This window comes from Penicillium daleae (assembly GCF_028827525.1).
Source record: "Penicillium daleae strain IBT 16125 chromosome Unknown utg000001l_segment0_segment0, whole genome shotgun sequence".
NCBI lineage: Eukaryota > Fungi > Ascomycota > Eurotiomycetes > Eurotiales > Aspergillaceae > Penicillium > Penicillium daleae.
This window is the reverse complement of record NW_026623149.1, coordinates 963,053-989,964: the sequence shown is the minus strand read 5'-3', so window position 1 is coordinate 989,964 and position 26,912 is coordinate 963,053. Positions and strand designations below refer to the sequence as shown.

At 52.0% G+C, this 26,912-nt stretch overlaps 8 protein-coding genes across 8 annotated transcripts; 5 read left to right on the top strand and 3 right to left on the bottom strand.

Annotated features, from left to right (window-relative positions):
- Window positions 1-1,423: 1,423 nt before the first annotated feature.
- Window positions 1,424-6,373, bottom strand: swr1 (putative SNF2 family helicase/ATPase (Swr1); the record flags this gene model as incomplete). Its single annotated transcript, XM_056903712.1, has 1 exon — window positions 1,424-6,373. The coding sequence occupies one exon, from the start codon at window positions 6,371-6,373 to the stop codon at window positions 1,424-1,426; it is 4,950 nt and encodes a 1,649-aa protein (XP_056771479.1).
- Window positions 6,374-6,626: 253 nt separating this feature from the next.
- N7458_000317 (uncharacterized protein) lies at window positions 6,627-7,455 on the top strand (the record flags this gene model as incomplete). The annotated part of the gene is made up of 4 exons (XM_056903711.1): window positions 6,627-6,752; window positions 6,828-6,953; window positions 7,065-7,343; window positions 7,426-7,455. 4 exons carry the CDS (start codon window positions 6,627-6,629, stop codon window positions 7,453-7,455), a joined length of 561 nt encoding a protein of 186 aa, XP_056771478.1.
- Window positions 7,456-8,282: 827 nt separating this feature from the next.
- Window positions 8,283-12,709, top strand: N7458_000316 (C2 domain protein; the record flags this gene model as incomplete). The annotated part of the gene is made up of 5 exons (XM_056903710.1): window positions 8,283-10,345; window positions 10,398-10,583; window positions 10,636-11,104; window positions 11,171-11,755; window positions 11,813-12,709. Coding segments are annotated over 5 exons (4,200 nt in total), but the record flags the coding sequence as incomplete, so codon positions are not given.
- An 888-nt stretch (window positions 12,710-13,597) lies between these two features.
- N7458_000315 (gamma-glutamylcyclotransferase family protein) lies at window positions 13,598-14,311 on the top strand (the record flags this gene model as incomplete). The annotated part of the gene is made up of 1 exon (XM_056903709.1): window positions 13,598-14,311. One exon carries the CDS (start codon window positions 13,598-13,600, stop codon window positions 14,309-14,311), a length of 714 nt encoding a protein of 237 aa, XP_056771476.1.
- Window positions 14,312-15,175: 864 nt separating this feature from the next.
- Window positions 15,176-15,973, bottom strand: N7458_000314 (adenine phosphoribosyltransferase APT1; the record flags this gene model as incomplete). Its single annotated transcript, XM_056903708.1, has 4 exons — window positions 15,176-15,321; window positions 15,485-15,584; window positions 15,628-15,864; window positions 15,926-15,973. The coding sequence occupies 4 exons, from the start codon at window positions 15,971-15,973 to the stop codon at window positions 15,176-15,178; spliced, it is 531 nt and encodes a 176-aa protein (XP_056771475.1).
- A 3,278-nt stretch (window positions 15,974-19,251) lies between these two features.
- N7458_000313 (uncharacterized protein) lies at window positions 19,252-21,082 on the top strand (the record flags this gene model as incomplete). The annotated part of the gene is made up of 2 exons (XM_056903707.1): window positions 19,252-19,422; window positions 19,667-21,082. The coding sequence occupies 2 exons, from the start codon at window positions 19,252-19,254 to the stop codon at window positions 21,080-21,082; spliced, it is 1,587 nt and encodes a 528-aa protein (XP_056771474.1).
- Window positions 21,083-21,622: 540 nt separating this feature from the next.
- Window positions 21,623-22,281, top strand: N7458_000312 (Protein mmf1; the record flags this gene model as incomplete). Its single annotated transcript, XM_056903706.1, has 3 exons — window positions 21,623-21,668; window positions 21,808-21,821; window positions 21,961-22,281. 3 exons carry the CDS (start codon window positions 21,623-21,625, stop codon window positions 22,279-22,281), a joined length of 381 nt encoding a protein of 126 aa, XP_056771473.1.
- Window positions 22,282-22,693: 412 nt separating this feature from the next.
- Window positions 22,694-26,273, bottom strand: N7458_000311 (glycoside hydrolase family 47 protein; the record flags this gene model as incomplete). Its single annotated transcript, XM_056903705.1, has 5 exons — window positions 22,694-24,976; window positions 25,039-25,458; window positions 25,517-25,590; window positions 25,667-26,028; window positions 26,140-26,273. 5 exons carry the CDS (start codon window positions 26,271-26,273, stop codon window positions 22,694-22,696), a joined length of 3,273 nt encoding a protein of 1,090 aa, XP_056771472.1.
- Between the last annotated feature and the right edge of the window lie 639 nt (window positions 26,274-26,912).

Genomic DNA, 26,912 nt, shown 5'->3' with positions numbered 1-26,912 from the left:
AACTACAGTACGGAGAACTCTAGTATCTATCAAGTACAGAGTAAAAAGCGGCAAAATGCAGTAGTGTAGTAAACTGCATCATCGAGTGTGGCACGGGGGGATATAATTAGCATACTCAGATGGAGCAATTAATCTACATTTTGCAAGATTTGTCAAAAGACCAAGCCCTCAATACCCACCTGAGTACAGTATGGAGTCGTTGCTGCATGCATCCGATCGGAAGGTTGTTTTGGAATCCGGATTACCTGAAGGAGGAATCGTCAACTTTTGTCCACTGCCTATAATAGACTAAGTAAGTGCATATAGCAAGGCTAGCGGCATGCCCAGTAGGCCGTAGCCACTGGCCAGGAACCAGATTGTCTTTGAAGAAGCTCACTATCACGGATGGAGTTAGGCTGGCAAGAAAAATGGCCTTGTTATGCAGTATCCACTGGCTAAGGCTAACCAAGGGCTGAGGGCTGGCGAGTGATTAGGGCCAGGGGTGTGGGACTGGGTTGTGTTTTTTTCAGGGAAGATCTCCAGCGCTAGAGGATAGGGGGATTGGAAAGATGCTGGTGTAGATTGTGCTAGATGCATGGAGACCGGAGATCGGAAGATTGAAGATTGGTGATTGGGAGGGGAGAGTGGATCTTCAGAGTTAAATTAATTAGATTGTGATTCACGTTGTATTTAATATACTTCGGAAGGAAATGTGCTTGATTTCGAGAGGAATGGATTACTTCGAAGTTTGGTCTAGATCGAGTAGATGGTGACTATATCAGTAGATACGAGGAAAGCGAGTAGATAGGTGGTAGAAATGGTTGGAGATTATCAAAAACAACACTAGAAGAAGTAAGACATGAAAGAAAAAAGGTACAACGCTATTCCCATCCAAATAAGTATACATAAATACACACACAGACAGAGAAAACACAAGTACAGCAGAGAACAAACATCAGAAACTCTGAATTTCTCCGTGTCTGAAGAGCAAGTCCAGAAAGCGAGTCTCATTGTTTGATCCGTTGATCATGATCCTCGCGAATTGGCCACATTGTCTGACCATGTTCTCGCACAGTTTTCTTTGTCACCACTATTGTGATGTCCCCACTTGGTCGAGACTATCACAAACAAGTGCATATCCACACCCCACGAGGTTGGAATGGCCAGGGCGCGACGATCCGGAAAGAGAGCACAGGGAACCCTACGAGCAAGGCAGATCATTGAGCATGATCCGACCCTTGTCCGAAAGAGGTAGTCACCTCCGGCCGACGAACGATAGCAGGTCAAGAAAAGATCAATATTGGAAGATGAAACTCGGTGAAACGTTGGGAGGTGGAGACCAAAAACGCCCTCTCGAAGAAAGAGAGCAAATTCCCCCGTGGCTCTCTCGAAACTTGAGCCCGCCAGTCAGGAGTAAAGGCCTCGGGAGTCGGGAGTAAGGACCTCAACGACGTCGTTTGAGCCGGTGCTCTTTACCCTTCTTGGACCTCTTTTTGCTTTTGTCCACCGGTAGCACCAGGGGCTCATCACGCATGTTCCACTCCATGAAGCGGAGCAAATAATCGTCAATGTGGCGCGGCTCTTCTTCCACATCTCCGTCAACCTCGGCCACGGCACTTACACCACCGGGATGCAACGTGCCCTCGTCGCCGACCGCGAGTGGCGTACCAGCCTGGGCCGGCGTGCCATGTGGGGGGGGACGATCTTCGAAGTCGCCATCGTCCGCATGCTCGAGCTCCTTTTGCGCGTTTTTCGCTGCATCAATATCCTCCTTGTCCTCGGCCTGCTCGAAGGCTTTGGTACCGGTGGCAACTCGGTTGCCGAGAACCCGGTCCATGGCAGCGCTGGCTTCGTCGTGGCCATCACGGGTGTCTTCGCCCTCAACCATGCCTTCTACATCCCGAAGTTTGGTGAAGTAGTCCGTGGTGAACTCGCCTTCTTGGATGATCACGTCATCGAGCATGCGCTTCTGGTTGGCCTTGCGCAAAATGTTGGACTCGATGGTGTACTCGGAGACGAATCGGTAGATGTGAACGTCGCGAGTCTGTCCGATACGGTGGCAACGATCTTGACATTGCTTGTCCATCGCTGGATTCCAGTCCAGGTCGTAGAAGATAACGGTGTCGGCGCCCGTGAGATTGATACCGAGACCACCCGATCGACTAGAAAGGATGAAAGCCAGGATTCGAGGGTCACTGTTGAATCGTTCGGTGAGCATCTGGCGGTTCTCAACTTTGGTGGTTCCGTCGAGGCGGAGATATAGGTGCCCGTGAATGTTGAGGAACTGCTCTAGAATATCCAGCATCTTGGTCATCTGCGTGAAGATCAAAGCGCGATGGCCGCCAGCCTTGAGGTCGCGGAGCAGCTTGTCCAGCCGTTGAAGCTTGCCACAGTCGTACTGTAGCAATCTCTTGTCTGGGAAGGCGATAGAAAGGCGCATCCGCGCCTCGTGGAAGGGGTCGTGGGGCTGGTCCTTGGAGGTGTTGGTCAGGAGGCGAGTCTCGATGGGCGTCAAGGCAGCTTCGGTGGTTCCTGCGGCGACGGCCGCAGGAGTAACGCAGGCGAACCTCTGGACATAGCCGTCCATCTCGAGAGAGCGCTCCTCGATCGTCAGGATCATCGAAGCAAGAACGGACGACCGGCTGGACAGCCACTCGGCCATGTTGCTCTTCCGCAGAGGGGCATTGGATAGGGCGTGTTCCTTGTTCGTGCCAGCTCGCAAGAACTCGATCAAGCTGCTACCATAGACAGGTCGGCGACCATGGCGCTTGGATTCAAAGTACAAGCACCGCTCGAGCTCAGCCATTCTCCGCTTCCGACTGGCATTCTCCAGAGACTGCAGGGTCGACTCCATGGTAGATCCGTTGAAGGTCATCTGCCAGTTGGTCCGGTTGTACTGGCGTTCACGAAGAGTCTTGAACGGAGCAAAGGCCATCAGCCGAATGCTATCATCCGCAAGTCTCCGCGAGATATCTTCTCTAGACACCGGAGCGAGGTTAAGGAAGTCCAGATCAACTTTGGTGAGAGGGTGGTCGAAGAGCAGACGTCGTCGAACCAGTGACTCTTTGACAGTGTAATCCGTAGCGACAGATCGTGGCATGGCAAAGGACGTAGAGATCGGTCTTGTCTCAAAGAGATCGGGGTGGTTGCAGACCTTGCGTAGCTGCATAAGACAGTGGATGATGGAAAGGAAGTTGCCTGATGCAAGAGTCTCCTTCGTCTGGGCCATGGACATGAAGCCGTCATAGAGGAACCGCTGGCGCTTCGAGAGCCGGCAGTAAATCACATGCTCGTACTTGCCAGGCATTTGTTTCTCGACATCGGCTTTGAGTCGACGTAGAATATAAGGGCGCAGAACGGTATGAAGCTTGGTGACAACTCGCTTGGCCTCGTCGTCCATGGTCTCCCTTCCATGCTCCAAGATTTGTTCCACCGGTCGACGGAACCACTCCGAGAAATCTCTGAGGTCTGCGAAGCCCTCGATGCCATTTCCGTCGCCGTCTGAAGGCATCAAGAAGAAGAGAAGGGACCAAAGCTCGGTCAAATTGTTCTGAAGCGGTGTACCGGTCAGAAGAAGTCGGGCCCGCGTCCGGAACGTTAGAAGAGCCTGCCATCTCTGTGACCGGAAGTTCTTAATGTTATGCGCCTCGTCCAGAACCATGTAATGCCAGTTTCTCCTCTTAAGAGATTGCTGGTCCTGCAAGACTAGTTGATACGAAGTGATCAGGACATTCCAGGCATTGTCGTCAGTCCAGCCACGACGTTTGGCCTTGCGCTCCTCTTGATTGCCGTAGTACGTCATGATCTTGAAGCCAGGGCACCATTTCTTGAACTCCATCTCCCAGTTTAGCATGACACTAGTCGGGACAACCACGAGATGAGGGCCCCAGACGCCATGATCCACGGCCAGGTGGGCAAGCAGGGCGATGGTCTGGATGGTTTTACCGAGACCCATTTCATCGGCCAGAATCCCGTTGATGTGGTTCTTGTAGAGCCCCGCAAGCCAGTCCAACCCGTAATGCTGGTATTCACGAAGAGTGCCGCGCAAGAGATGCGGAATGGGTGTCTTCAAGCCAGGAGCTGGCGAATGACTTGTTTGCAGAGCCTTCTCTAACGCGGGCTCATACGAGGAGACAGACTCTGGCTCGGATGGCTTGGTTGCGAAAGTGGCAGGCGAAGCCTCGCTAGACAGTTCACCACTTGGTCGGGTATCGTGATGGAGGGGCTCTAAATCCATTGACTGGGACTGGGCTGCTTCTTCATCGGCTGGAGTTTCGGAAGCAGTGGTGGGTTCAAAAGGTGCCGGCGATTCGGTCGGTCGGTTTTGGTCCTCCATTGGAGTATCAACCATCGAGGCATCTTCAGTATCAATAGGCGTAGGTTCAGCAGAAGCCTCGACAACTTCCATTGGAGTGCCTTCGCGCGAGGAGTCATGACCGTTGGGAATCAGAGAGACCTCGTCTGGGTCCTCGAGGTCCACGTCTTCATCATCCGCTGCTTCGCCATCGGCTTCCTCGTCCTCTTTGGAAACAGGAATATCCTTGGAAGAGAAGAAGCCAAGTAGTCCGGGGCCGCCATCATCATCATCACTGCCCTCTTCGGAATCCTCGTCGTCTGACTCTGCTTCCTCGTCGCTGTCGCCCATATCATCATCCATATCAGTCGACTCGTCGCTATCGTCCATTAAAACAGAATCAACGTCATCTAATTGAGCAGGTGTAGCATCAGAGTCAACTTCATCCGGTAAAGCTTCACTGTCAATGGCTGACGCTGGCACGCCGGAGATCACGGACACTTCGTCTAACGTGTCTTCGGCTGGCAAGTTGGCGTACTTTCGTCGTAGTTCCTCGGCAGTCAATGCAGCATCATCATCCACATTTGCATCGTCATCGGTGTCAGATTCCGAGGTTGACATGTTGCTCCCAAGATCGGACCCAGAAGAGTCCAACTCGGAATCCGAGTCAACATCTTCGTCATCATCACTAGTAGCAAGGGCATCACTATTCACTTCACCAAGGATCTCAGATCGACGTTTCTCGAATAGCATGGTGGATTTCTTGATTGCGCGGTCAAGTGCCTGCTGGTCCTGTACCTTCCGCTCCTCTTCCCAGCGGGCAAGACGGGCTCGGTCGATTTCAGCGCGTGCTAGATCGAACATCTTCTGGAGATCTTTGGCCACCTGCTTCCGCTTCCCGCGCATTTCCTCCTGCTGCTCTCGAAGGATGTCTTCCGGGTTCTTGTGGCGCTTCCGATAGGCATCCGCGCACCACTGAGCGACCAGCTTGGCCATCTGGCGATGCCGCTTGTGTTCCTTGTCCAGAAGCTTCTGAAAGTATAACGCATGTGCCACGAGGTGATCCTGATGCGAATATTGAGGGGGCGGTTCCTCCTGCTGGTCTGTGATATAAGCCGAGCAGACTTCCGAGCTCAACGGCCCTCCAGGCTCTGCCGCATCGACCACTTCACGTCGCCTGCGAGCCTCCTCGAGGGCCTCCTCGGAAGACAATAGGCTAGGAGTATCTTCGTGTTCCACCCATTCTCGGAATGACTGGTATTTTTTGTTGGATACGTGGCCAGGGTGTCGGATCGGGAGAACCGGCTTCTTCACCTTGATTCGAAGTCGCGGCACCTTTATCGACCCTTCCTCGCCTCCTTCATTATGTGTATAAGTATAATCTAAGCCATCGCCGGCGCCGGGGGATGTCGCCGAAAGCGAGGGGCGGTCGCGAAGCTGCCGGGGGCTAGCGCCGTTGGTACTGGGACGGGGAGGACGTTGGGAGTTAACGGAGCTTCGGGATCGCGTACGGGAGTGATTCGAGGATTTTGGAGCTGGAGATTGTGAGACTGCCTGTTTACCGCCAGCTGAAACGCTTTTGTTTGACCCCGTTCGAGGGGATCCATTAGCCGTGACCTTGCCACCAAGCTTCCCATTGACCGCGGCACGCGACTGCGTCACAGCCAATGGGGAGGATGTGGCAGGTTTCGTACTATCGCGAGTATTCTTTTGGACGTATTGATGTTGTGCTGCGCGCGTGTGGCGTTTGTCGGATTGAGGCTGCATTTCCAACGGGATCGCGTTGGTTCGCGAAGACCTGCGCCGGCCCTCCACAGTAAACGATGTAGGTCCATCGGCCCCGATCTTCTTCCATGGTGGCGAAGGTGGCCTGGATGTCGAGCGACGCGATGGAGTAGTCTCTGTAAGTCGTCGCTTCTTGGATGGCGGCCCATCTAGTTGATGGGTAGGTTCATCGTCTTTTGGGGCCGAAGGGACCTCCTCGGAAGGCGCCGATTCAACCCGATTTTCCAAGGCGACTTCCTCGAGGATCGGGGAGTCTGGTACTGGTGTTAAACGTTCATCTTCAGGTGATGGGCCGTTCAGGTTGCCGTTTTGCATGACTTGGAGCCACGGACGACAGGGGCCTTCTGGAGAGTTGACCCCAGTTATCCCAACAATGACGTGGTCGGAGTAAACGATTCTGGCATCAACGGGTGGAGCAGATGGAGTAGAGGTGCCACCAGAAGTTTGGCATGCTTATCGGCTCGGTAGCGTTGATGGGGACGGAAAAACGAGCACGATGGGGGGATTGCGTGAGAAAGTGGTTTTTTCGTCGGGGCGAGAACTACACTTGTAAGCGCGCCGCGCGTGGATGCCTGTGGATGCCTCAGGCCTTCTTGCCGCAAACCTCCATCCGTTCCATCATGGACCCTGCAACCCTCCCCCCCAAGTCCCCTACCTTCTCACCCTCACCTTCCCACGGTCTTTTGGCAGAGCAGTGAGTAGCGTGCAAGATCTGGGATCGATCTTGTGTCTTCTCTACTGTGTTACTGATTCTCAATTCCTGCCACAGATGCTGTCCCAACGGATCCTGGCCCGGCGCCTGCCCCAGGTTGCTGCCCGCAGTGCCATTGCCCCCCGCGCACACTTCTCCCAGATCCCAGCTCTCCGTGCTGCCGAGATTGAGGATCCCCACCAGGTACGAGAATGTCTATACGATGGTGACTTTGCCGCTCCGCCGAGCGGATCAATTGGCGGATGTTAACGGACAGTTCCAGAATGGCGGCTACCAGAACCCTCCCCCGTGAAGCGTCAGTTCAGAGATCCCTATGGCGGCTGGTGGGACAAGCAAGAGAAGCGCAACTTTGGCGAGCCGGTCCACGAGGACAATGAGATTCTCGGTGTCTTCAGTCCTGAACAGTATAACCACGTCAGCTCCGGCAAGGGCTTCCTCCACCTGGGAGTGTTCGTTGCGGCCTTCCTGAGCCTTTGCGGTGTTGTCAGCCTTTACTACCCCGACAAGCCTAGCGTTCCCAAGGCCTACGTTGATGGTTTGGAGAAGGAGCTGGGTGGTCCCAATGCTGTGCCGGTACGCATGCAGACCGATCCGCTTTGATGTCCGACCGAGGGCTTTGTGTGGATTTGAAGCTAACTGTCTTTCTGAACTATAGGCTCGCAAGGCTGGTGAGGACAAGTGGTAAATTCAGGCCATCTCGTTCCTTTCTTTCCTTTTGTGTGTTGTGTGTGTAAATACCAATCCGATTTCGTTTCCTATATTCGGCGTCACTTGCGGGTCTGATAGTCGATAGCCAAGAAAGTGTTTCTGGCAGTTTGACACAGACTGAATCAGTCCAAGAGAAAAATAAGAAGTCCGACCATATTCATTCAATGTCTACAGAGTCCTCTAGCCCCGAACTCATTGATATTATCTTGTATAAACGCTATCCGTATCAACAACTGGTGAGTCCAGTGGGGCCGCACCGAGGCTAAAGGCTAAAGCCGCAGTGGCTCCCCCTGGGATCTTACGTTCGCTGACTGAGACTGTGACAGCTGTCGCAACGATTGTAGATGCTACAGTCAAATATTTGTAAGAGCGAGGAACTGAACAATCTGTAATTATCGATGCGCTGTATACAAGATATACTGGACAGTACATATACCACATAGTTCAATAGGATATGGGCAGCACCCGACACCCTTGCGCAGATCGGGCGCCAAAGGGAGGCCTGCAAGGCCACTGCATGAAATACCAACAAACCCAGGAGGCCCGTAAAAATGGCATTTAATCACTCCATATTTAGCGAGCTTGGTGGCTGGGTTGTTTTGTCTTTGATCTTTCTTAACCCAAAGCAGTGCCATTGTTTTTGGTCCGGGCGCCTACGTCAGTTGGTTCGGCAGCTTTTGGTGGTTTCATCTTCCCCTCCTCCTCCTTTCTTCTCCTTCAGTAAACATTCGAAACGTTTGAAACCTCCCCCTCGTCCCCTCCAGCTCGGCCAAGGCGTGTCCACTTTTTCCGATACTCTATCAGCTACCCTCTCAGACAAGAGAAAAGTTCACCCCAAGTCGTTTCTCCAACGCGCGCCGGCTGGTGGTCTGCGTCCATCTCCCTCCATGGTCCCGCATTCCACTTGCACTCTTCTCCGAACGTTACACGAATCTAGAGAAGCGCCTCATGTCGACGGCATCTACTCAGTCCCGAGGAGTCAACCGACGGATCAACAGCCTTCAAAATGATGGTCGCCATTCACGCACCCCGTCTCTCTCGCGCCGGCGACCCCTCACGGCCGCTATCGCAAGCAGCCATGCTTTGCGCGTAGCCTACCTGACCTACCTACTTCACCCTCGATCCCGTCGCATTCAAACTGCACCCGCCGCGCCGGCGCGGCCGAAGCGATCCTCAACCTCCATTCATGATTTGATGAGTGACTTTTCGCTAGTCAGGGACTCGAAGAGCACCAGGATTCCACATGGCTTTGTGTCGGAGCTGGAGAAGCGGTTGACGGGTGTATTGATTGGAAAGGAAAAGAAGAAGGAATACCAGGATCACTTGGTAGTGCGCACGTTCGCTGTCTTTCTCAACGTGCTCAAGGAGGACTCCTTTCGCAAGCGCATGGAGAAAGACCGCCGCGCCGAGGATCTGCTCCTAATCTTCTACTCCAACGCTGTGAAGGAACTGAGCAAGGGCAAGGAGCAGGACGATGATAGCTGGAAGCTCATGGTGGATCGCCACGTTGCGCTCTTTGTCCGCCTCTTGGCGCTGATACTCAAGAGCAATGACTGGGCCAAGGACCGTCCCGAGCTCGCAAACCGATTGACGGTGCTAGAAAACAAGCTTCTTCTGCAGGATCAGGACTTGATGGATTCAAATAGTACCGCATCAACGACGGAGGTTCTCGCCCCACTGAGTTACGATGTGAAGGACATGCCCTTGGTGCAACACGTGGCCAAGATCTTTGGGATGACGAATGCTCAAGCCCAGACCGAGATTGACAAGCACAAGTCGGTTTGGACCGAAAAGGCAGCTCTCCAGGATCTCAAGACCTATCAAACGCATTTGACGCTTCAGACCCGGAAGACATTATGCAGAGAGGACTTTAATACAGCCGAGGCCTTTGAGACGTGGAAGAAGAGCGAGAGTCCGGACCTCTCGCAGATGATGCTTGCAATTGTGCAATCCAATCCAGAGCTTGCCAAGAGCACCCCTGGCGCTCTGCCGCAATTCAATGCATCTGCTGGTGATGACCTGTCCTCGCCTCGAGACCGCACATCCTACGCCATTGATCAATCTCTCGATGTCAGCTCGCTCTCGCTGAACGGGGCTGATGGCGATTCTGAAGAGTCAGACACATATACTTTTATCCCATCGGACCCGCGCGGCGTGTACAGGTTTATCCTGAACCAGACGTTGACCCACGACCTTCGTGACCGGGAAATCGAGGCGAGTCAGGCTACGTCGGAGACGCCATCAATGAAGCTACTTTCAAAGCAATCCACGGAAATGCTCAACGAAATATGTCTCCGCTGGCGGATTCCCAATTTCTCGCGTATCGTGCTCTTCCTCGATGTCATTCAGTCCAAATACGTGGATTCTGAAATTGACCTCAACACGCTGGACTCGGCCTTTACGTTTGTGAAAGAATCACCCAGTAGCGAGTCACGGGCCAAGCGCAGCAGTTATGTTGCTTCCTCTGTCTTTGATAGGCAAAAATGGAGCGTGCATGATTTGCAGACCATGCAGCAGCTACTGGCCAAACTCCACGAGGCCTTGCTACGTGAACTTTACGATGTGATGATGGACTGTTTCGAGGCGAAGCCTCGCCCGATTGGTCCTGTAATGTACATTCTCGAGAATCACATTCAGATGGATCCGAATTATACGGAGGACCCCGAGGATATTGACCGTTTCTCCTCGTATGTGCAGGATGGTCTTGCGCAGAAAGCTACAGAGAAATACCAGAGCCTCATTGGCCAGTTGATTCCAGTCGACCAGGAATCATGGCGGTTTGATAATGTAATCCAGCTAGGTGATGCGATCTCGAAACTGGCACAGAAGATTCAGAAGCGATACCGGAATAACCCTGAGATTATGGGGTGAGCCACGCATCTCTCTATCACTTTCAGAACCAGCTCTAACAGTCAATAGCGTCAACCCTCATCTCACACTGTGTGTCAATATGCTCCCAATGTTTGCGGAGGATGCGCAGGAAATGGTCATCCGAATCATTGAGCACGCCAAGTCGGAAGGTGAGGAGATCGACATTGAGGACGGATTTGATCTGTACAAGCAGCTTGCTACGGTCAGACGTCTGTTTACAAACCATATTCCCGAGTAAGGACAACCTGGCTAAACCGAAGGAATGATAATACTAACTAGCTTGCAGGACTCCTTTCCCGTTCCATGTGGAGGGTCTCCTTGAAGAATTTGTCTGGCGTTGGCTCCACCTAACTGATCAGAGTGTCATGGAATGGGTCAACCAAGCTATTCGGCAAGATCAGTTCACCGTCCGTGGCGGTGAACTGGCTGGGGTTGTTCCGGAGGATAACCGACATAGCGTATCGGTGATTGATATCTTCCGGTCTTACAACCAGGTGGTGGAGAACTTGATCGGGCTGGAATGGGACAACGATCTTCAGTATGCCAAATTCATGACCGCTCTTTCGAATTCCATGGGCAAGGGTGTTGCAAAGTACTGTGAATCTTTGGAGCAAATGTTTGCGCGTGAGATGGATCGTCTCACCCCGGAGCAAGAAGCGGCCTTGAACCAGACCACCCAAGAGAAGCTTATGCAATTTGCCAAGGACACATGGACGAACAAAGACAAGATTGAACCATTCCAGTTCTCGTCTGAGGTATGACCTGCACCCACCGATTAACCAGCATTGAAGGTCTTTTGTATCTGATTACATGTGTTATAGTCCCTGGTGAAGCTGAACAACATCGAGTATGCTCTCGCACAGCTAGACAGCCTCGAGCGTGAGATCAATGTCGACGGGTGTGCGGATGTCATTGCGAAGAACACCCCGCCACAGCTGAAGAAAGTCCGCAAGTCCACGACATACGTCTTCACAATCAAGGTCGTAGAGGCAGAAGACTTGAAGGCCTGTGATTTGAACGGTGGCAGCGACCCGTACGTGGTCTTGACTGACGAGTACCAAAAACGGATTGCAAAGACGCGCATCATCTACAACAACCTTAATCCTCGGTGGGAGGACGCTGTCGATATCACAACACAGGGTCCTCTGAACATCATCGCTACGATCTGGGATTGGGATGCAGTGGGTGATCATGATTACGTCGGTCGAACTTCGATCAAGTTGGATCCCGTCCATTTCAGCGATTTCCTCCCGCGGGAGTATTGGCTCGATCTGGATACCCAGGGACGACTTCTGCTGCGTGTGAGTATGGAGGGTGAGCGCGATGACATTCAGTTCTATTTTGGCAAGGCCTTTCGTACCCTCAAGCGCACAGAGAGGGATATGACTCGGAGGATCACCGAGAAGGTATGTTTTTTTTGTGTGTTGTCGGCATTCGAAGAGCAATAATTAACATCTTCCTAGCTCTCTGCCTACATTAGCCACTGTTTGTCTCGTCGGACGTTGAAGTCCCTACTCTCGCGTGGCCTCAGCATGTCCACCGTATCCAACTTCCTAAATCGCAATCGTGGACAGCCGACCTCTACCGGTCCTACTTCCGCCGACGTCGAGAATGCCCTCGAGCCCCTCTTCAATTACTTCAACGACAACTTCGCCATCATGAACAAAACCCTCACCGAGGAAGCCATGCGCATGGTCATGGCCCGTCTCTGGAAGGAAGTCCTCGCCACCATCGAAAGCCTCCTCGTCCCGCCCCTCTCCGACAAACCTTCGCACCAAAAGCCACTCACCCTACAGGAAGTCGACATAGTCTCACGCTGGCTCGTGTTACTCTTAAACTTCTTCCACGCTGTCGACGAGGAAACCGGTGAGGCCGCTGGTGTTCCCATCGACATCCTCAAATCCCCCAAGTACCACGAGATCCAGAGTCTCAACTTCTTCTACTTTGAGCCAACGGAGAACCTCATCCGTATTTCCGAGCGTATGGCCTCGGCCAGCGTGAACCGTCAGCAAGCCAACCGCAACCGCCTCTCGGCACCTGCACATCTCGGCGCGACGGGTACTGTGCACGGTGGGCTGGGCGTACCAGCTACTCGCCGTGCAAAGAGTATTATGCTGTCGCGGAATTTGGGCACTATGAAGAAAGTAAAGGAGGAGAAGCGACGCGAGGCCCAGGCCGATCCCAACGACGACATGATCCTGCGACTTCTGCGGATGAGACCCGAGGCTGCGGGGTATCTGCGGGATCGCAGTCGACAAAAGGAAAGACTTGCGGCTGCGGCGGCTGCGGATGCCATCGTTAAGCAGAGTTTGATGGCTGGTGTGGGCAGTCGAATGAGTGGGACGATTCCACGACGTTGAGAACACACAGTCGAGTGTGGTGGAAGGAAAAGGAATGGAGAGGGGTTTGGGTTTTTTTTTTGTATCATTTTGCGGGGAGTTGACTTTTTCTTCTTAGTCTCTCCCTTTTTGCCTTTTCCTCGTGCTGTATTCCTTTTTGTGTTGTGCTTCTAGCGATTGATTGATGGTTCTGAGGATACCGTGCATGAACTCGTAATATCATCAGCACATTCTGTTTGGTACATGATTTGGATTGGCAATGAATGTCATGATACTTTTGATATCTTTTGAGTTTAATAGCGTATGCATTATGCATTCCTAGTCTCAAAGTATATGTAAAAGGAGTGTCATAGTAAGTAGCCTTCTCCGAGTACTTTACATGAATGATGAGTCTCTTCCTCGGCGGACCGTTGGTTTCTACTTTAAAACTGGGACGACAGCGTCAGGTACCACGGTGCCTGGGCAATTTTAACTTTTTAGAGATTAGACCATTTCTTGTCAAAGGACTTTTATAGAAGTCCAAAATGATTTTTTGTCTCTAGGCTCAAGATCATACCAGGGTATAGATCTCTGCCTCGTGCAGGGCTGACTCACTCGAGCACACTAGTTAACTAACTAACTAACCTCTGTTCATCCCCGCAGTCAGATCTCTGCCGAGTTCACTTCTACAACAACCCTCTCCGTCTACAAACATACAAGACTCCTGCATACCAACCTTCAGATAAAACAAGACCGTAAGAGATATCCTTCTCCTCCCTTAACCGCCTTCCTGATCATCCTAACTCCTACTTCCAGGTCCATCCCACCACAGTCTCACACCAACATTCCCCGCACCACAACAACCCACAATATCACCATCCATCCTCTCTCTAAACTATACTCACCAACCAACGCCTTCCACCATCCACCATGCAAATCAAAATGCACATCTCCAACCAACCCCCATCCTCCCACTCCAAAAAGCCACACTTCTACTTCGCCTACGGCTCCAACCTCTCACCAACCCAAATGTCCCACCGCTGCACCATCAACCCCTCCGTCTCCGCCAAACCCCTCGCCATCGCCTCCCTGTCCCACTGGCGCTGGCACATCAACGAAGCAGGCTACGCCAACGTCCTGCCCCCGCGCGGTCTCCGCATCTCCTCCCAACTTAGTCCCGTCGCGGAAAAGATTCCTGTCTCCGGGGTTGAGGATGCTGTGTATGGGGTTCTGTATGAGATGGATGCTGGGGATGAGAGGATTTTGGATGGGTATGAGGGGATTGATCGGGAGGCGGAGGTTGTGCAGCCCGGTGGTGGGATTGATGTTGATGTTCGGCCGAGGGAGCAGGGGGGGGGGGATTATAATAAGTGGTATGTTTCTGCGGATGTGGTGAAGTGGCTGGATGAGGAGGCGAGAGCGAAGTGGACGGGCATGGACATGGAGATGGATGGTGAGAATCAAGGACTAGGTCAAGGGAAAGTGCGGGTGTTGGTTTATGTGGATGAGCAGCGGGTGCTGGTGTCGAAGCCCAATGCAGAGTACATCCCGCGGATGAATCGGGCGATGCGAGAGGCGGAGCAGTTGGGGGTTAGTGGGCGGTGGTTGGAAGAGGTATTGAGGAGGTTCATTCCTGAAGAGTGAGATATTCGATATGGAGAGGATGACATACATACTACAAGGTATACAGTCAGGAGTATAGATGTACAGAAAGAAAGGGAATTGCTTAGCGAAGCAAGGTTAGCGAAGCAAGGTTGCATTGGAATTAGCCAAATATCCACCTTCATAGATCCAATACCCATATCAACAGTTTTCTTTTCAACATGCTGGGATTATACCTTCATCACATGAAGGTTTCTATCAAAACGAAAGAGAAGAAGCACAAATCCAAAAATAACCACAGCCACAACCACAGTCACAGGGAGGAAAGAAAGCATATATTAATTTCGCCAAAAGAGGCGGGGTCCGAGCCCGCTCTACTCCCGCCCTGAATGATAAAAAAAAATGGAACATGGAAGATGGAAATAAAATCCAGAGTCAAACAGTAACAAGGGACGTAGGAGGTATATATCCTCCAATGGTAAGAAACAAGCCACGAACAAGCTCCCTCGGGTTCCCAGCCCAGTCCCAAAAACCCAAAGAGACATATCCCCCATCCCCCAAAATAGAAAAGACACGGATCGCCCGGGGCATCTCTTGAAAATCGATTGGGTCCGCGAGTGGCGGTTACCGAATATGTCTTCGGTGGGGGGGTCGTCATACACCGCTAGATGCCCAACCCAGGTGTCGATCAGGGATTGAAGATCGGAGGATGATCCCGGGAGAATGGAGAAGGATAGGTGATAGAGAGGAGAAGCATTGAACATGGAGACAGACACAATGGCACTTTTTTCGAGCGGTCAGGAGGCGTGCATCAAAGCCGATTGCAACGTATGAACCCGCGAGATGCAGGAAACATTGCCGGATGGAGGTAAGAGTCGGGATGCGAGTGAGAAATCGGAGAACTGCTTAGGCCTGGCCGGAAAGCAGGGTGTAGACCGGGGCGGGGAGCTTGTCGCGGCCCTTAAGGAACTCCAGCTCGAGGAGGAAGATGAAGCCCAACAGGTCACCGCCCATTTTGCGGATCATTTCACCGCCAGCCCAGGCGGAGCCACCTGAAGGAGGTGTTAGTATGCGTGGTCAGAGAAGATACGAGAGTAGCGTGGATATCGTATACTCCCTCTACTATACCCATCTTACTATACCATTATACGAGGTATATGGTATAGTCCAAGGGATAGAGAGGTATAGTATAGAACACCCAGTATCAAAACTCACCAGTAGCAATAATATCATCCACGACAATCACCTTCTGCCCGGGCTTAATCGCACCCTCCTGCATCTGGAAGAAATCCTGGCCATACTCCTTCTCATAAGCCTGGGTCACACACGGACCAGGCAACTTCCCCCTGCTTCCTCACAGGCACGAAGCCCGCACCCAGACGCAGCGCCAAACTCGGGCCCATCAGGAAACCCCGAGCCTCCAGACCAACGATAACATCAGGCTTCTGGCCCCCGCAGGCCTCGAGGACATGCAGTTCCAGCGAACGAATCAGAGCCTCGTGCAGCTTGGGGTCGGCGAAGATAGGCAGGATATCCTCGAAGAGGATGCCGGGGGAAGGGGAAGTCCGGGAATTGGCGCAGGGCGGCGTGCAGGCCTACTTTAAGACTGGCGAGTTCGGCGGTGCTGGAGGAATGGGCGGCGGAGTGTCCGGAGACTTGGGCGGAGGCATCGGGGTGGGTGGAGGGTTGAGTGGAGGAGGACATGGTGAGAAAAAAGGGAAGAAGAGAAGGGGAAGGAGAGGGGGGGGAGAAAAAAGACGAGGAGGGGGTGGGGATGGATAGGATTAGGGTGGTCACAAAAGGGGGGAGTGTGTCAAAAGGTCGGAGTTCGTGTAAAAAAGATAGTCACAAAAAGAAAGGGAGTGTTAAGGGAGGTATTGGAAAGGAAAAAAAAAATTAAAGTGGTAAGTAAAGTAAAAAAAAAAATCATTTACGGATCCGGGTTGATAAGCACCGGTTGCCCCTCGGCGGGGCAGTGGGAAAGTCTAGATTTGCTTGCATTTGAAGGGGTGTTACGGTTTTTTTTTTTGCTTCTTCTATTTTCTTTCCTAACTATAATCATTCATATTGGGGAAGTATTTATCAGGAAAGACATTAAGGTAGAACAATCGAGAATAGTTAAACCTCCAGGTGTAAAGGTGTATACCTCCGTATAGGAAAAAAAAAAAAACAGACACCCGATCAACCAGCGGTCAGATTGTGGTCTGTGCAGCGATCATCTTCCTAGTCTAAACCCATCGACCTCGCGGACAGATCTCCTTAAGTTACGGAAGAAAAAGGACCTGAGTAAAGGTACGATCCGTCGATTACCCCCGGCTGCCTAAAGGAGAGACGGACCACGTTAGTCGGGTAGAGTATAGTACTGTACCGAGGACAGTATTTGTATGAAGAATAGAGTACGAATAATGATGATAGTCCATTCAGAATACTGTAGACATTATTATTACACAGTACAATAACAAATCCAGCGGTGACCCCCTCCATTGTCACACACCCGTCACGCCATCCTAGATACGTTCTCGTCGGTTTCTAGAATCCTGCACATGCAGCTCCCAAGTCTCCCACCCAACCCAACCTCTCGAGGTGTCTGGCTGGGGGTCCCGTCCCGCTGCGGGCCTCGGGCTCATTCGCATTCTACAGCACTGATCTGCGCAAATCAACCCACTTTTGCCATGGAAAGAGAGAAAAAGGAAACACATTGTATTTTGCTACAGTAATGTTCATCAAATCTGTAAAATGCAAATCTATCTTACTTGAGAGTAGAATAAGAGCTTTTTGCTCTGGTCAGCCTCGAACCTTCCTATTTCTAGTCCTCCTTCATCCGTCCAAAGTTCAACTCAGGGCTCCAGACTAGTCTTCCACTAACGGACGCCATTGGGTTCGGGCCGGGCGAATCAGCGGGTGCCCTGCGAACAGGTTCTGCCCATCGCACCATACGGGGAGACCGATCAGCTAGCTTGGGCCTGGGACAGAAGAGGAAATTCTTAGAGTCGCGTTAGTCAGTAGTGACTCGGTAACTCCGGAGGACTTTTCTTTGAAAAAAAGGCATAGCAGTACAAAGCAGGTACATAATCACAGACCCCGTATACTTCCACATCTAGACCCCTCTATCTAAACTTCCTACCGATTCAAACATCAAAACATCAAAGTAACCGCAGAAACTCGAGATATGACTCATGAAAGAAACCCAAGTAATAATAATACCGAGATCCCCTGACTGTCCTGTCTTGTCTAGAACTAAGACTAGAACCCTGGTCTCCAGTTCGTCTGTCTTGCTTCCGATAGTCCAGACCGGGCGGCCGGCTTGCCCCGTGGGTGGAATGCTGTTCTGATGGTGGTCAGAGTTAAAGGTGGAGGCTCCCTGATTCATCAGGCCATGGCCATTTCCTAACTACTGTACTATACATGCATTCCGCCATGACTGTATCTGTGTCACTAATTTAATAAGTGGTGGCAATGCACTACGATCGAGAATCTGAAACTTGCAGCGGCCGTTACTAGCGCTGCTGCGTCACATATTGCAGGAATGCAGGACTAGCGAGTCGATCGTTGGACGAGATGGATATTTCCGTTCTGCAGGTTTAATGTACAGTACAGTACATGCTGTACGAGTTGGTGGGGGGCATGATTTTGGTGGCGCCGGAATGAGGGGCAGGACTGTTGAGCTACATTATCGCTGTATGTATACCTCCGACCGTAATTAAAGATGATAAGGCTAGTGATAGTCCAATGTGGTGCAGAGTTTAAATATTAAGATTGCTTGTGTATAGGTCTGGTCTGCACTTTATAGGGAAGAGGGGTAGGAGGATGGTCGTATATACTCGAAGTAAGTGTGCTGGAGTCTTGGAGTATACACAAAGCCGATTGGAGACCGATAGGTCAATAGTCTCATTGAACAAAGAACGGATGGAGCTATGAGCTTCCGTCCTATCTCGAGACTTCTCCATCTAACTTCAGGTAGATATTTCGTCTGATCCCATCTACCAATCTATATACGCGACTGCCTACCACCAACCAAGGAGCTTGTCATGTTTATGCCGAAAGTTTGTTTGCTCAACAGGCATGTTATAGATAGGAATTGGAGTCAATTGTTATCTGTTTTCCTCTAATTTCCCTGTGAAAAATACCAAAAAAAATATATATACTTCCACATTTTATGTCTGATTTCCAGCGAAGGAAAAAAGATATGATCTCAGGTTTTTTGTAGGAATAGCCGAACGCGGGGGTCGAACCCGCAACCTTGAGATTAAGAGTCTCACGCTCTACCGATTGAGCTAGCCCGGCAGGGCTGGTTGGAGAGCGATGAGATTTATGGATTGATGAATGTAAGCCACAGTGAGCAGGCGTCAGCCGAGTCTAGTCGAGGTATTAGTTATGAGGAGGGAGCAGACAAAGCATTATAATCTGGGTTGTTTACTATTTAGTTTATTAGGGAGATTCGTTTTTTTCGGTTTTGAGTGTCGTATTTCTCTAGAACCAATTTGCGTGGAGAAACTTGATCCAACTATTCCTCAACTATTAGGATACGTGCTTAATTCCAACTGTGCAAGCGGCTGAGGTATATATATTCTAAGTGTTGCTGGCTGTCCACTCGGAGAAAATACGACAATTCATTCGCATTAATTGTTATACAACTCGTAAGAATCCAAAGTCTACATGGGTGTCAGACTTTCATGTCGCAACAACCCAAATCATCGTCCAGGTACTTAACTATTTTACTATTTTAGTTGACCACCTCTTTGAGCCACATCAGTCGATGCTGGGAACCATCCAAGCCGGCCACGTGACAGCCACACGGACCATCTCGCTTAACGTTTTTCCGGCGTCGCCCCATCCAGCTATAAAACGTCTGCCTTGCCAGTTTTTCCCTTCTCCATCATCTTCACTCGGGTGTCTACACCACCCCCCTGTGGTTCTGATTATCTTCCATCCCAAATGAAGCTCCCTACCACATTGTAATCTACCGGTGCTATCCTGCAATCATGTCCCCTGCAGCGATTCCCGAGGAGCTGCAGCCGCAGCCGCAGCCGGATCTGCACCAGGATCAGCTCCAAGCCGTGGGCAAAGCATTCGATGCCCTGCTACTAACTCTGTTCCGACTTACCCACAGACACAATGACCTCAAGCAATACACCGAGGAGGCTTTCAAACAGGTACTTGCCCCTTTTTTTTATCTGCTGTTCTTCAATTTCCATCTGCCCGTCTTCCATCCATCCCCATGTCTCAAATGACGAGAGAATTTGATTAGCTCTAGATCAGGAGTCACTCTTTTGTGGCGGTGACGGATTAACATGTATTATCCGATGAGACATTCCACCTTCACTTCTTGCTTTCACTTGTTCCTCACTTTTGACTTGACAAGACTTGCAATGCTAATGAGAAACACCCCTTCTCCAGTATACAACCGTGACAAGATTACTGCCACCTCAAGATAGGCCTCATGCGATGGAGGTGCAGCAAAGGTTATTGGATCAACAGAAAATATTGTGTGAGGGCCTTGTACACAGCCAGTCGCCCGTCGAAGAACAGTCGTTGAGTTCAATGGAAATAATGAAGACGCTCGTTTTGCACCAAAATGTAGACGAAAATACCATGCGGGCCATCGCGGACGGGGTCAAAGGGTACAAGGCTCTGCTCCGCTCCGATGGCCTGTCCCAAATATCCTCCGAGAACTCCTGCCTCCTCGCACGCGGTCCGGACCCCTCGGTTCCCCTGGAGCAAGACTTCACTACCAACGGGACCCAGGGTAGTCTGCACTGTCCCTTTTCCAAACCCAAGTCTCCCCGGTCGGGCAGCGACATGGGGTCTAAGAAAGATGACGGTGGACCTAAGATTCAGATTGATACCTGCGGACACGATCACCTGGACCCGATCAAGGCCGATCAGGAAGAGCGGCGGTCCAGTACTACCCCTTCCGTCGGTCGATCTTCCCAAGGGCGATGCCCCGTATCTCGATGCCCTATTCGATACCTGGACAAGCATTCACCGGAAGAGATTGCCGAATACGTGGAGCGACATAAACATGAGATCCCACGGAGCCATGCCATCTGCGTGAAGCGATATCAGCGAGATCCCCAGAACATGCGGCAGCTGGATGCCAAGTACGGCGGCCTGATTAACATGATCAGTGGCCTCAGTGCGAAACACCAGGCTTTCCTCCCGGAGCGAGAGACCAACGGCGACGGCGAAGGTGAAGGCGAGGGTCGCTCTGCCCACTCCACGTCCCCAGAGCGAGTCGAGAAATGGGCCGAGGAGGTGGACCCGGTGACTCCAGTACCACCCACGCAACAAGTCGAGGATCGCGAGAGTCGCTTCGATCGTCCTCTCCGTGAAGTTCGAGTAGGCGAATCCCCAAGCCGGCCTTGGGGTATTCCGGTTCCTATCACCGAAGAACCACTTGCCGGATCGACCTCTGGTCCAGTATCCCCCGAGGCGGTTCCCGTTGATCCTTTGAATCGGCCTTCTGGCGAGATACCGGCTAAACCAGTAGGTCGGTGTCCATTCGGTCACGATGCTCCCAAGGCTGCCTCCGCTGCTAGTCCTCCTGCCCCGGCCCCGGCACCGGCCCCAGCTCCAGTGCCCGCCGTCCACCTTGAATCTCCCTGGTCTAACTGGGGCAACTTTGACAACGTGGGCAAGGGCGAGACCACTGAACACGGAGCGACCAATATGGGCGACGGTTCTCCCAAGACCGATACCAACACTCTCCCTACACATGTCACCTTCAACGGACCGGTGTTCTTTGGATACTCCGCCGAGCAGACGGCCAGTCTGATGCAGCAACTGGCGCAACTCAACCTGGGCAAATCTTAATCCACCGTTCCAACCTATGATAATTGATATTCCAACGCCACATTACCCCTTCCCCCTTGGATATCGGTGTTTGATCGTACCCTCTTTTTCACTATTCTTCCTGGCGCATAGCGAGCGCTTTACGATGAGACGACCGATCTTTAGCTATGCATAGGCCTTGACACTGTACTTTTTTCCAATTGAACTGTATTTCTACCAGCGAGTGAACCTTTTATTTTTAATATTGATACTACATTATTATTACTTCATTGATTGTCTCCGATAACCCCTCACTCCGCACCCAACGCCGATGTTTTCCGAATCTCCTTCTCCTCGGGAAACTAAACGCCAACTAACCAGCGATTACTCACAAGTCCAGGCTTCCCCCCCACCAAAACCAACTCGAGCGGGGCCCGGCGGCAGTACTCCGTCCACTTTATTATTCCCCCTCCTCCCACCACCACCATGCTCCGATCTGTTTCTCGTCTCTCAGCTCTCTCTCGCACTTTCGATCCTCGATTCACTACTACCACTCATATACGGTCTCAATTCATACCACCAATGTCTGCCAACATGTCCGCCATCACTGCTAAGGGTGCTTGCCCTCGTATGTTTCCCATTGCCCTAGCTTCTCTCCGGACTAGTCCCGAGCTTGACTCGACTTGAGTCATGAGAATTATACCTGGTGTCGAGCGTGAATTGATTGACATATTGGACTGTTTTGCTAACTTGGACTCTTTCTACAGCTGCCGGCCCCTACGTACGTCTCGTCTCGTCTTTACAGTTCATACTCACCACCGCACTGCCTATTACAACACCCACCTTCCTACTCCCCTCCACTCCCTCCCGCACAATCCCAATCCAATCCAAACCAAACAACCAGACTAACCCCCTCCTAGTCCCAAGCCATCCGCGCCAACGGCCAAATCTTCGTCTCCGGCCAAATCCCCGCCGACTCCACCGGCGCCCTCGTCACCGGCAACATCGGCGACCTGACTCAAGCCTGCTGCAACAACATCCAGGCCATCCTGACCGCCGCCGGCTCCGAGGTGTCCAAGATTGTCAAGGTGAACGTCTTCTTGACCGATATGGCCAACTTTGCCGAGATGAACGCTACCTACGAGAAGTTCTTCGTGCACAAGCCTGCTCGCAGCTGTGTTGCTGTGCACCAGTTGCCTAAGGGCGTGCCTGTCGAGATTGAGTGTATTGCTTTGGAGTAGAGGGGAGATATACTGTGGGAAAATTGGTGTGAAGGCATAGAGGAAATGAAAATGAGAATGAATTGAATGTTATCACTTACAGCATGAGATATGGTTATGAGTCCTATATAGAAGAAAGGAGTGTATTGACAGTAGATCTCGACGTCTGTGGATATTACTGGATTGTTCTTGATTGCATATCTTGACCCGTTTCTCTTCTTTCCAAGTTTGAATATCTAACAGGTCTGGAAGTATACAATCTACATCTCAAACCTTCACCGCAGCATCATCTTATACTACTAGTAATCACCAAAATATAGACAAGACAACATCCTGACATACAGCCTGACTACTGACCACTCCTACACGTGATATCAACACTCCGACTAACAACTGAGAACTGACAACTGACAACCGGGTATATAAATGCATTTTAAATGATGTACAGATTCGTAATAGGCACGCCCCGCGAGCGCATAGTAAACCGCCTCTTAATCCCCACCCCCGATGCAACCTGCAGCAGCGCATACGTTTCCTCGCCCCCGCCTACCATCACCATGCTAAGCGGGTTGTTGCGCGGGATACCGCTGGCGGTCATCTGGGCTTCGTCGAGGTGTGGGCGGATCAGGGAGCTTTCGGCGCGGAGGGCGGCGAGGGGTGCTATTGGGAGTGAGTCGTCGTCCGAGTTTGAGGCTGGTTGTTCACGAGGCTCCTGATCTGGTTGGGGATTTGGGGGCTGCTCTTCGTCGTATGAGACTACGATGACGAGCTTTAGGGATGTCCGTCCCGGTCGAAATGCGGCGATGTTGCGCATTTTCTGGGAAAAAGTGCAGCCGCCGCGTTTGATGACGAGGACTTCGTGGGTTTGGGCGATGTCGCGAAGGATACGCTCCGTGCAGAGCTCGTCGGCAAAGTAGATGCTTGACCAGGATAGACGGCTGGTGGACGGGTTGCCGAAGACCGACATGGTCAAGGCGTCCTCGACGTCTGGGAGTGGGGCGGCCCCGACGCCCGTTGGTATACTCGCAGGCAGACTGAGGCGCAGCGGAGCCGCTTCATCGGGATCATCTCTGATCAACGCGGAGACGGAGCTGAGCAGGTTCGACAGCATGTTCTTCATCGTGGAGTCGGGGGCGTGGATGGCGGCCCCGCTCTCGTTGGGTGCTGGTGCTGGTGCAGCTCGGGGGCGGGGGCTATTTTCTTGTGGTGCATGTTCTGCTGCAGGCTGGCCAGCTCGCGAAGCAGTTGAGCCATTGCGGCGGCGAGAGGGGTCTGCGAGAACGTCAATGACGAGGTCTAGCACTGCGGAGTCGCGGACCCGGGTGAAGTTCGGGTCGGATGGATCAACGACGTCAAAGGTGATCTGGCGAGAGAGGTATACCTTCTCATCCTTGCCCAGCGGCACGTTGTTGATCACCTGCACGCGATACCCGTCTTCGTCTTCGCGGGTCCCTGTGCCGGAGGTCTGTCCGATTAGTGGGACGTCCTGGATCATGCTTAGCCGGAGGCCGCCGATAGTCTTTACGAAGATGCCGTCGCGCACACGCTCGAGAGCGCCGAAGCCGAGATTGGCGCCGCCCGGGAGAGAGGGGAAGGAGATATCCAGGGTTGGACGGATAGCCATGGGTGCGCTGGTGCCATTGAAGGGGACGAGTTGGGGTGGTAGAGTCCATGGGTAGAACGTATAGTTCGTTGGCGACGACAGGTCGGACACTGACACGCTGGGGTGATCTGGCGAGTCTGCCAGAATGGCACCTTCGCCCGTGCCACGGTGAGGTCGAAGATGTAGCCGGGCCAAGCTGGCGGCATGGAAGATATCGGATCGCGAAGCAGTGAATGACACGCCGAGGGACGACGATATCGGGAGCGCTTGACAGGTATTGGTAGGAGAGTCTTGAGGAGACGCCAATTGCTGCTCGTGGGTGAGCCGATGACTGGGTCGACGATTTGACCTGGGGGAGGATGTCTTCTTCGGAATGATCAAAGGATGGCCCTCGGTAGTGAACACCCACGGTGCATCAACTTTGTTCAGTGGATGATCCGGGGAAAAGAGCAAGAACATGTACTTGGCAGTCTCTCCCAAGAAGAAGCTTTCCATACGGTCAATCATCTCGCCGGTCTTGACATCCCGCAGACCAGCCCAGCCGCACTTGGTCCAGCATCGCCGCTTAAGGTCGCGAAGTACCATCTCACCAACATGGAGATACCATGGATCTTGAGTAGCTCGGTAAATGTAGTAAGTGGACTCGATGAATTCTGGCCGGCCTCCGTACCAGGACAGGCCGCCATCGATCTCACCCGTAGCCACATTCCACCGTTCCGGAAGACCCGAGAACCGCGTCCAAACGGCAGTGGTCAGCAGGTGGATTTGGATTGCTTCATCGATTTTGCCGTCCAAAGCTAAAAGGCCTGGATAGTAGGCACTCAGGCTGTCAATCCAAAAGGCTCGTGTAGCACCGGTGATCACATCGCCAACGATTAGATGGGGATGTTGATAACCCTCGCCACGGTAAAGGTGGCGATTGATTGACGTGTGTGAGTCTTCCCAGACTTGAAGAAAGGCATCAGGCGAGTGTTGATCCTGAGTTAAAGGCGGGTAATACCCGTCCAAGACGCTCCATGGATTGTTTGGGTCAAAAGGTGGTCGCTCTCCCTCAGAAAGGAGAACATGGGACTTGAACGCATACTCGTAGAAGCTGTCAATTCCAGCACCAATCTGGAGACACAGATTCTGTTAGTTTTCCCTACTCCCGATGGCCTTCGATTGCGTTTACTCACCCCGGTGTACGGTTCCACCCACTTCCCCGACTCCGCGTCAATTCCAAATCCAATCAACCCAATCTCGCTGCGGTAGGACCAAACGGCCCAGAAAGCCCGCTTGGCCAATTCTTCATACCGACCATCCCCAGTGAGCCTGCTCAGGACGGTGAACTCAAGGACCAAGCTACCAGCACCTGCACTGCAGGTCTCGGTAATCTCCTCCTCAGCCTTCATATAGGCGTACTTTGACTTTTGCTCGTTTCCTTTGCTGGGTTTGGTATTCAATGGCGAATTCTCATAGAATGGAATACCATGCCGCAGATTGACTCGTGGGTAAGGGGAGACCCGTACCCGTGTAGAATGCGGGTAGGAGACGATGTGTAAGGTCGACTGCCAACCGAAGGAATTGGCCGTCATAGACAAAGTCGTTATCCCATACTATGCCATGGTCATCTTCTGCGAATTCACGCTTATCCCATGCACTCGCGAAGGCGACTTCTTCTTCTGGTGGGTTGTATCCGGTTATGGGCAATTCGCCGACAGCGAACAGATGCGAGCTGAGCAGACCACCTGGGACAGTGTCAGCAACGAGTGAACTTCGACCAAAAATGTGCGATAATGCTCCAGTGAAGCTAGTAAGACATACCCAACCCTCGAATCACAGTCTCAAACACCTGTACCTTACTATCAATATCGAATCCCCTTGCCCGCTCGCCCTGACCAGCAGGACCACTGGAGCCATCTCCATATAGTCTAACAAATTCCTTCACACCATCCTGGAAACTCCTGAGCGCTCGATCGCCACTCTCTGGACTGGACGAGAGAATAGCCAGGGTCGACAGACTATCGATCAAGGTCAAGGAGTAATTGCCGAGGACATCGTTATGCTCCGAATTCTTATTATCACGCGTCAAGGGGCCACAGGTCAACGGACGTAGTTCGTCGTCAGGGAAAGCATGCTCGAGGTAATTTTCATAGCCGTGGTAGAACATGCGCTCAGTTTCTTGTCTGTGGACCGCAGAGAAACAAGGGAATTAGCACTTGGTCCGGTTCCGGGGGATGCCGGCGTTGTGCAGCAGCGACACAACACGAACATGACACGACACAGGCGAGACTCACCTAAGCTCTTTGATCTGGTAGTCTCGCATCCCATGCGCTAGCGTCAGCCATAGCGACAGCAGGATGGCGTAGACCAGCATGATCCACGCGCGATGGGGGTAGAACATTTGCAAGCTCCAACATCGCGTGCGCATCACCAGAGCCCGGGGCCGCCCGAGGGAATGGAAGGGCGGCAGACAAGATGGGCCTGTGGGATTGAGAGGGTCAATATCTGACGAAAGTCAGGGAAATCCAGAGGACCTTCGACAATGGTGGGCTTGTCGGAGAGGTGAAAAGTAATCGGTAGTGGATACGGCCAGATAAGCCGTTCGGGGAACTTTTTGGCGTATCGCGTGCATTGCATCATTTGCGGGCCAAGCCTCGAGCGAGTATACTTCTTTAGCCGGGCTTTTTAGTTCACTACTTCACTAATTCCTGCCTGCCCAAGTCATCCCTGGAAACGAATGCTATATCTATGTTAATGGGAATACAACGTCAATTAAATACATAAGTAACTCTACAAAGTGTGTTTGTAATCTGTCCACGACTCCATATCGAGGTTGATCTCTATGATGCTTCAGCCCCGGGCGCAAAGGAAGTGATTAAAAGGGATTCACTATGTAGTATAAGGGAGGTCTCGTATTTATGAAAAAGATCAAGGAAGCGCCAAGGGAGGATGGTCTTGGAAAGACACCTACCTTATACTATCATCTTCTCACGAAAATCACATACTAAATCGTACATATTCAATAGTTGTTCAGCTGCCATTGTGACCGTCATCAGACCAAGAAGAA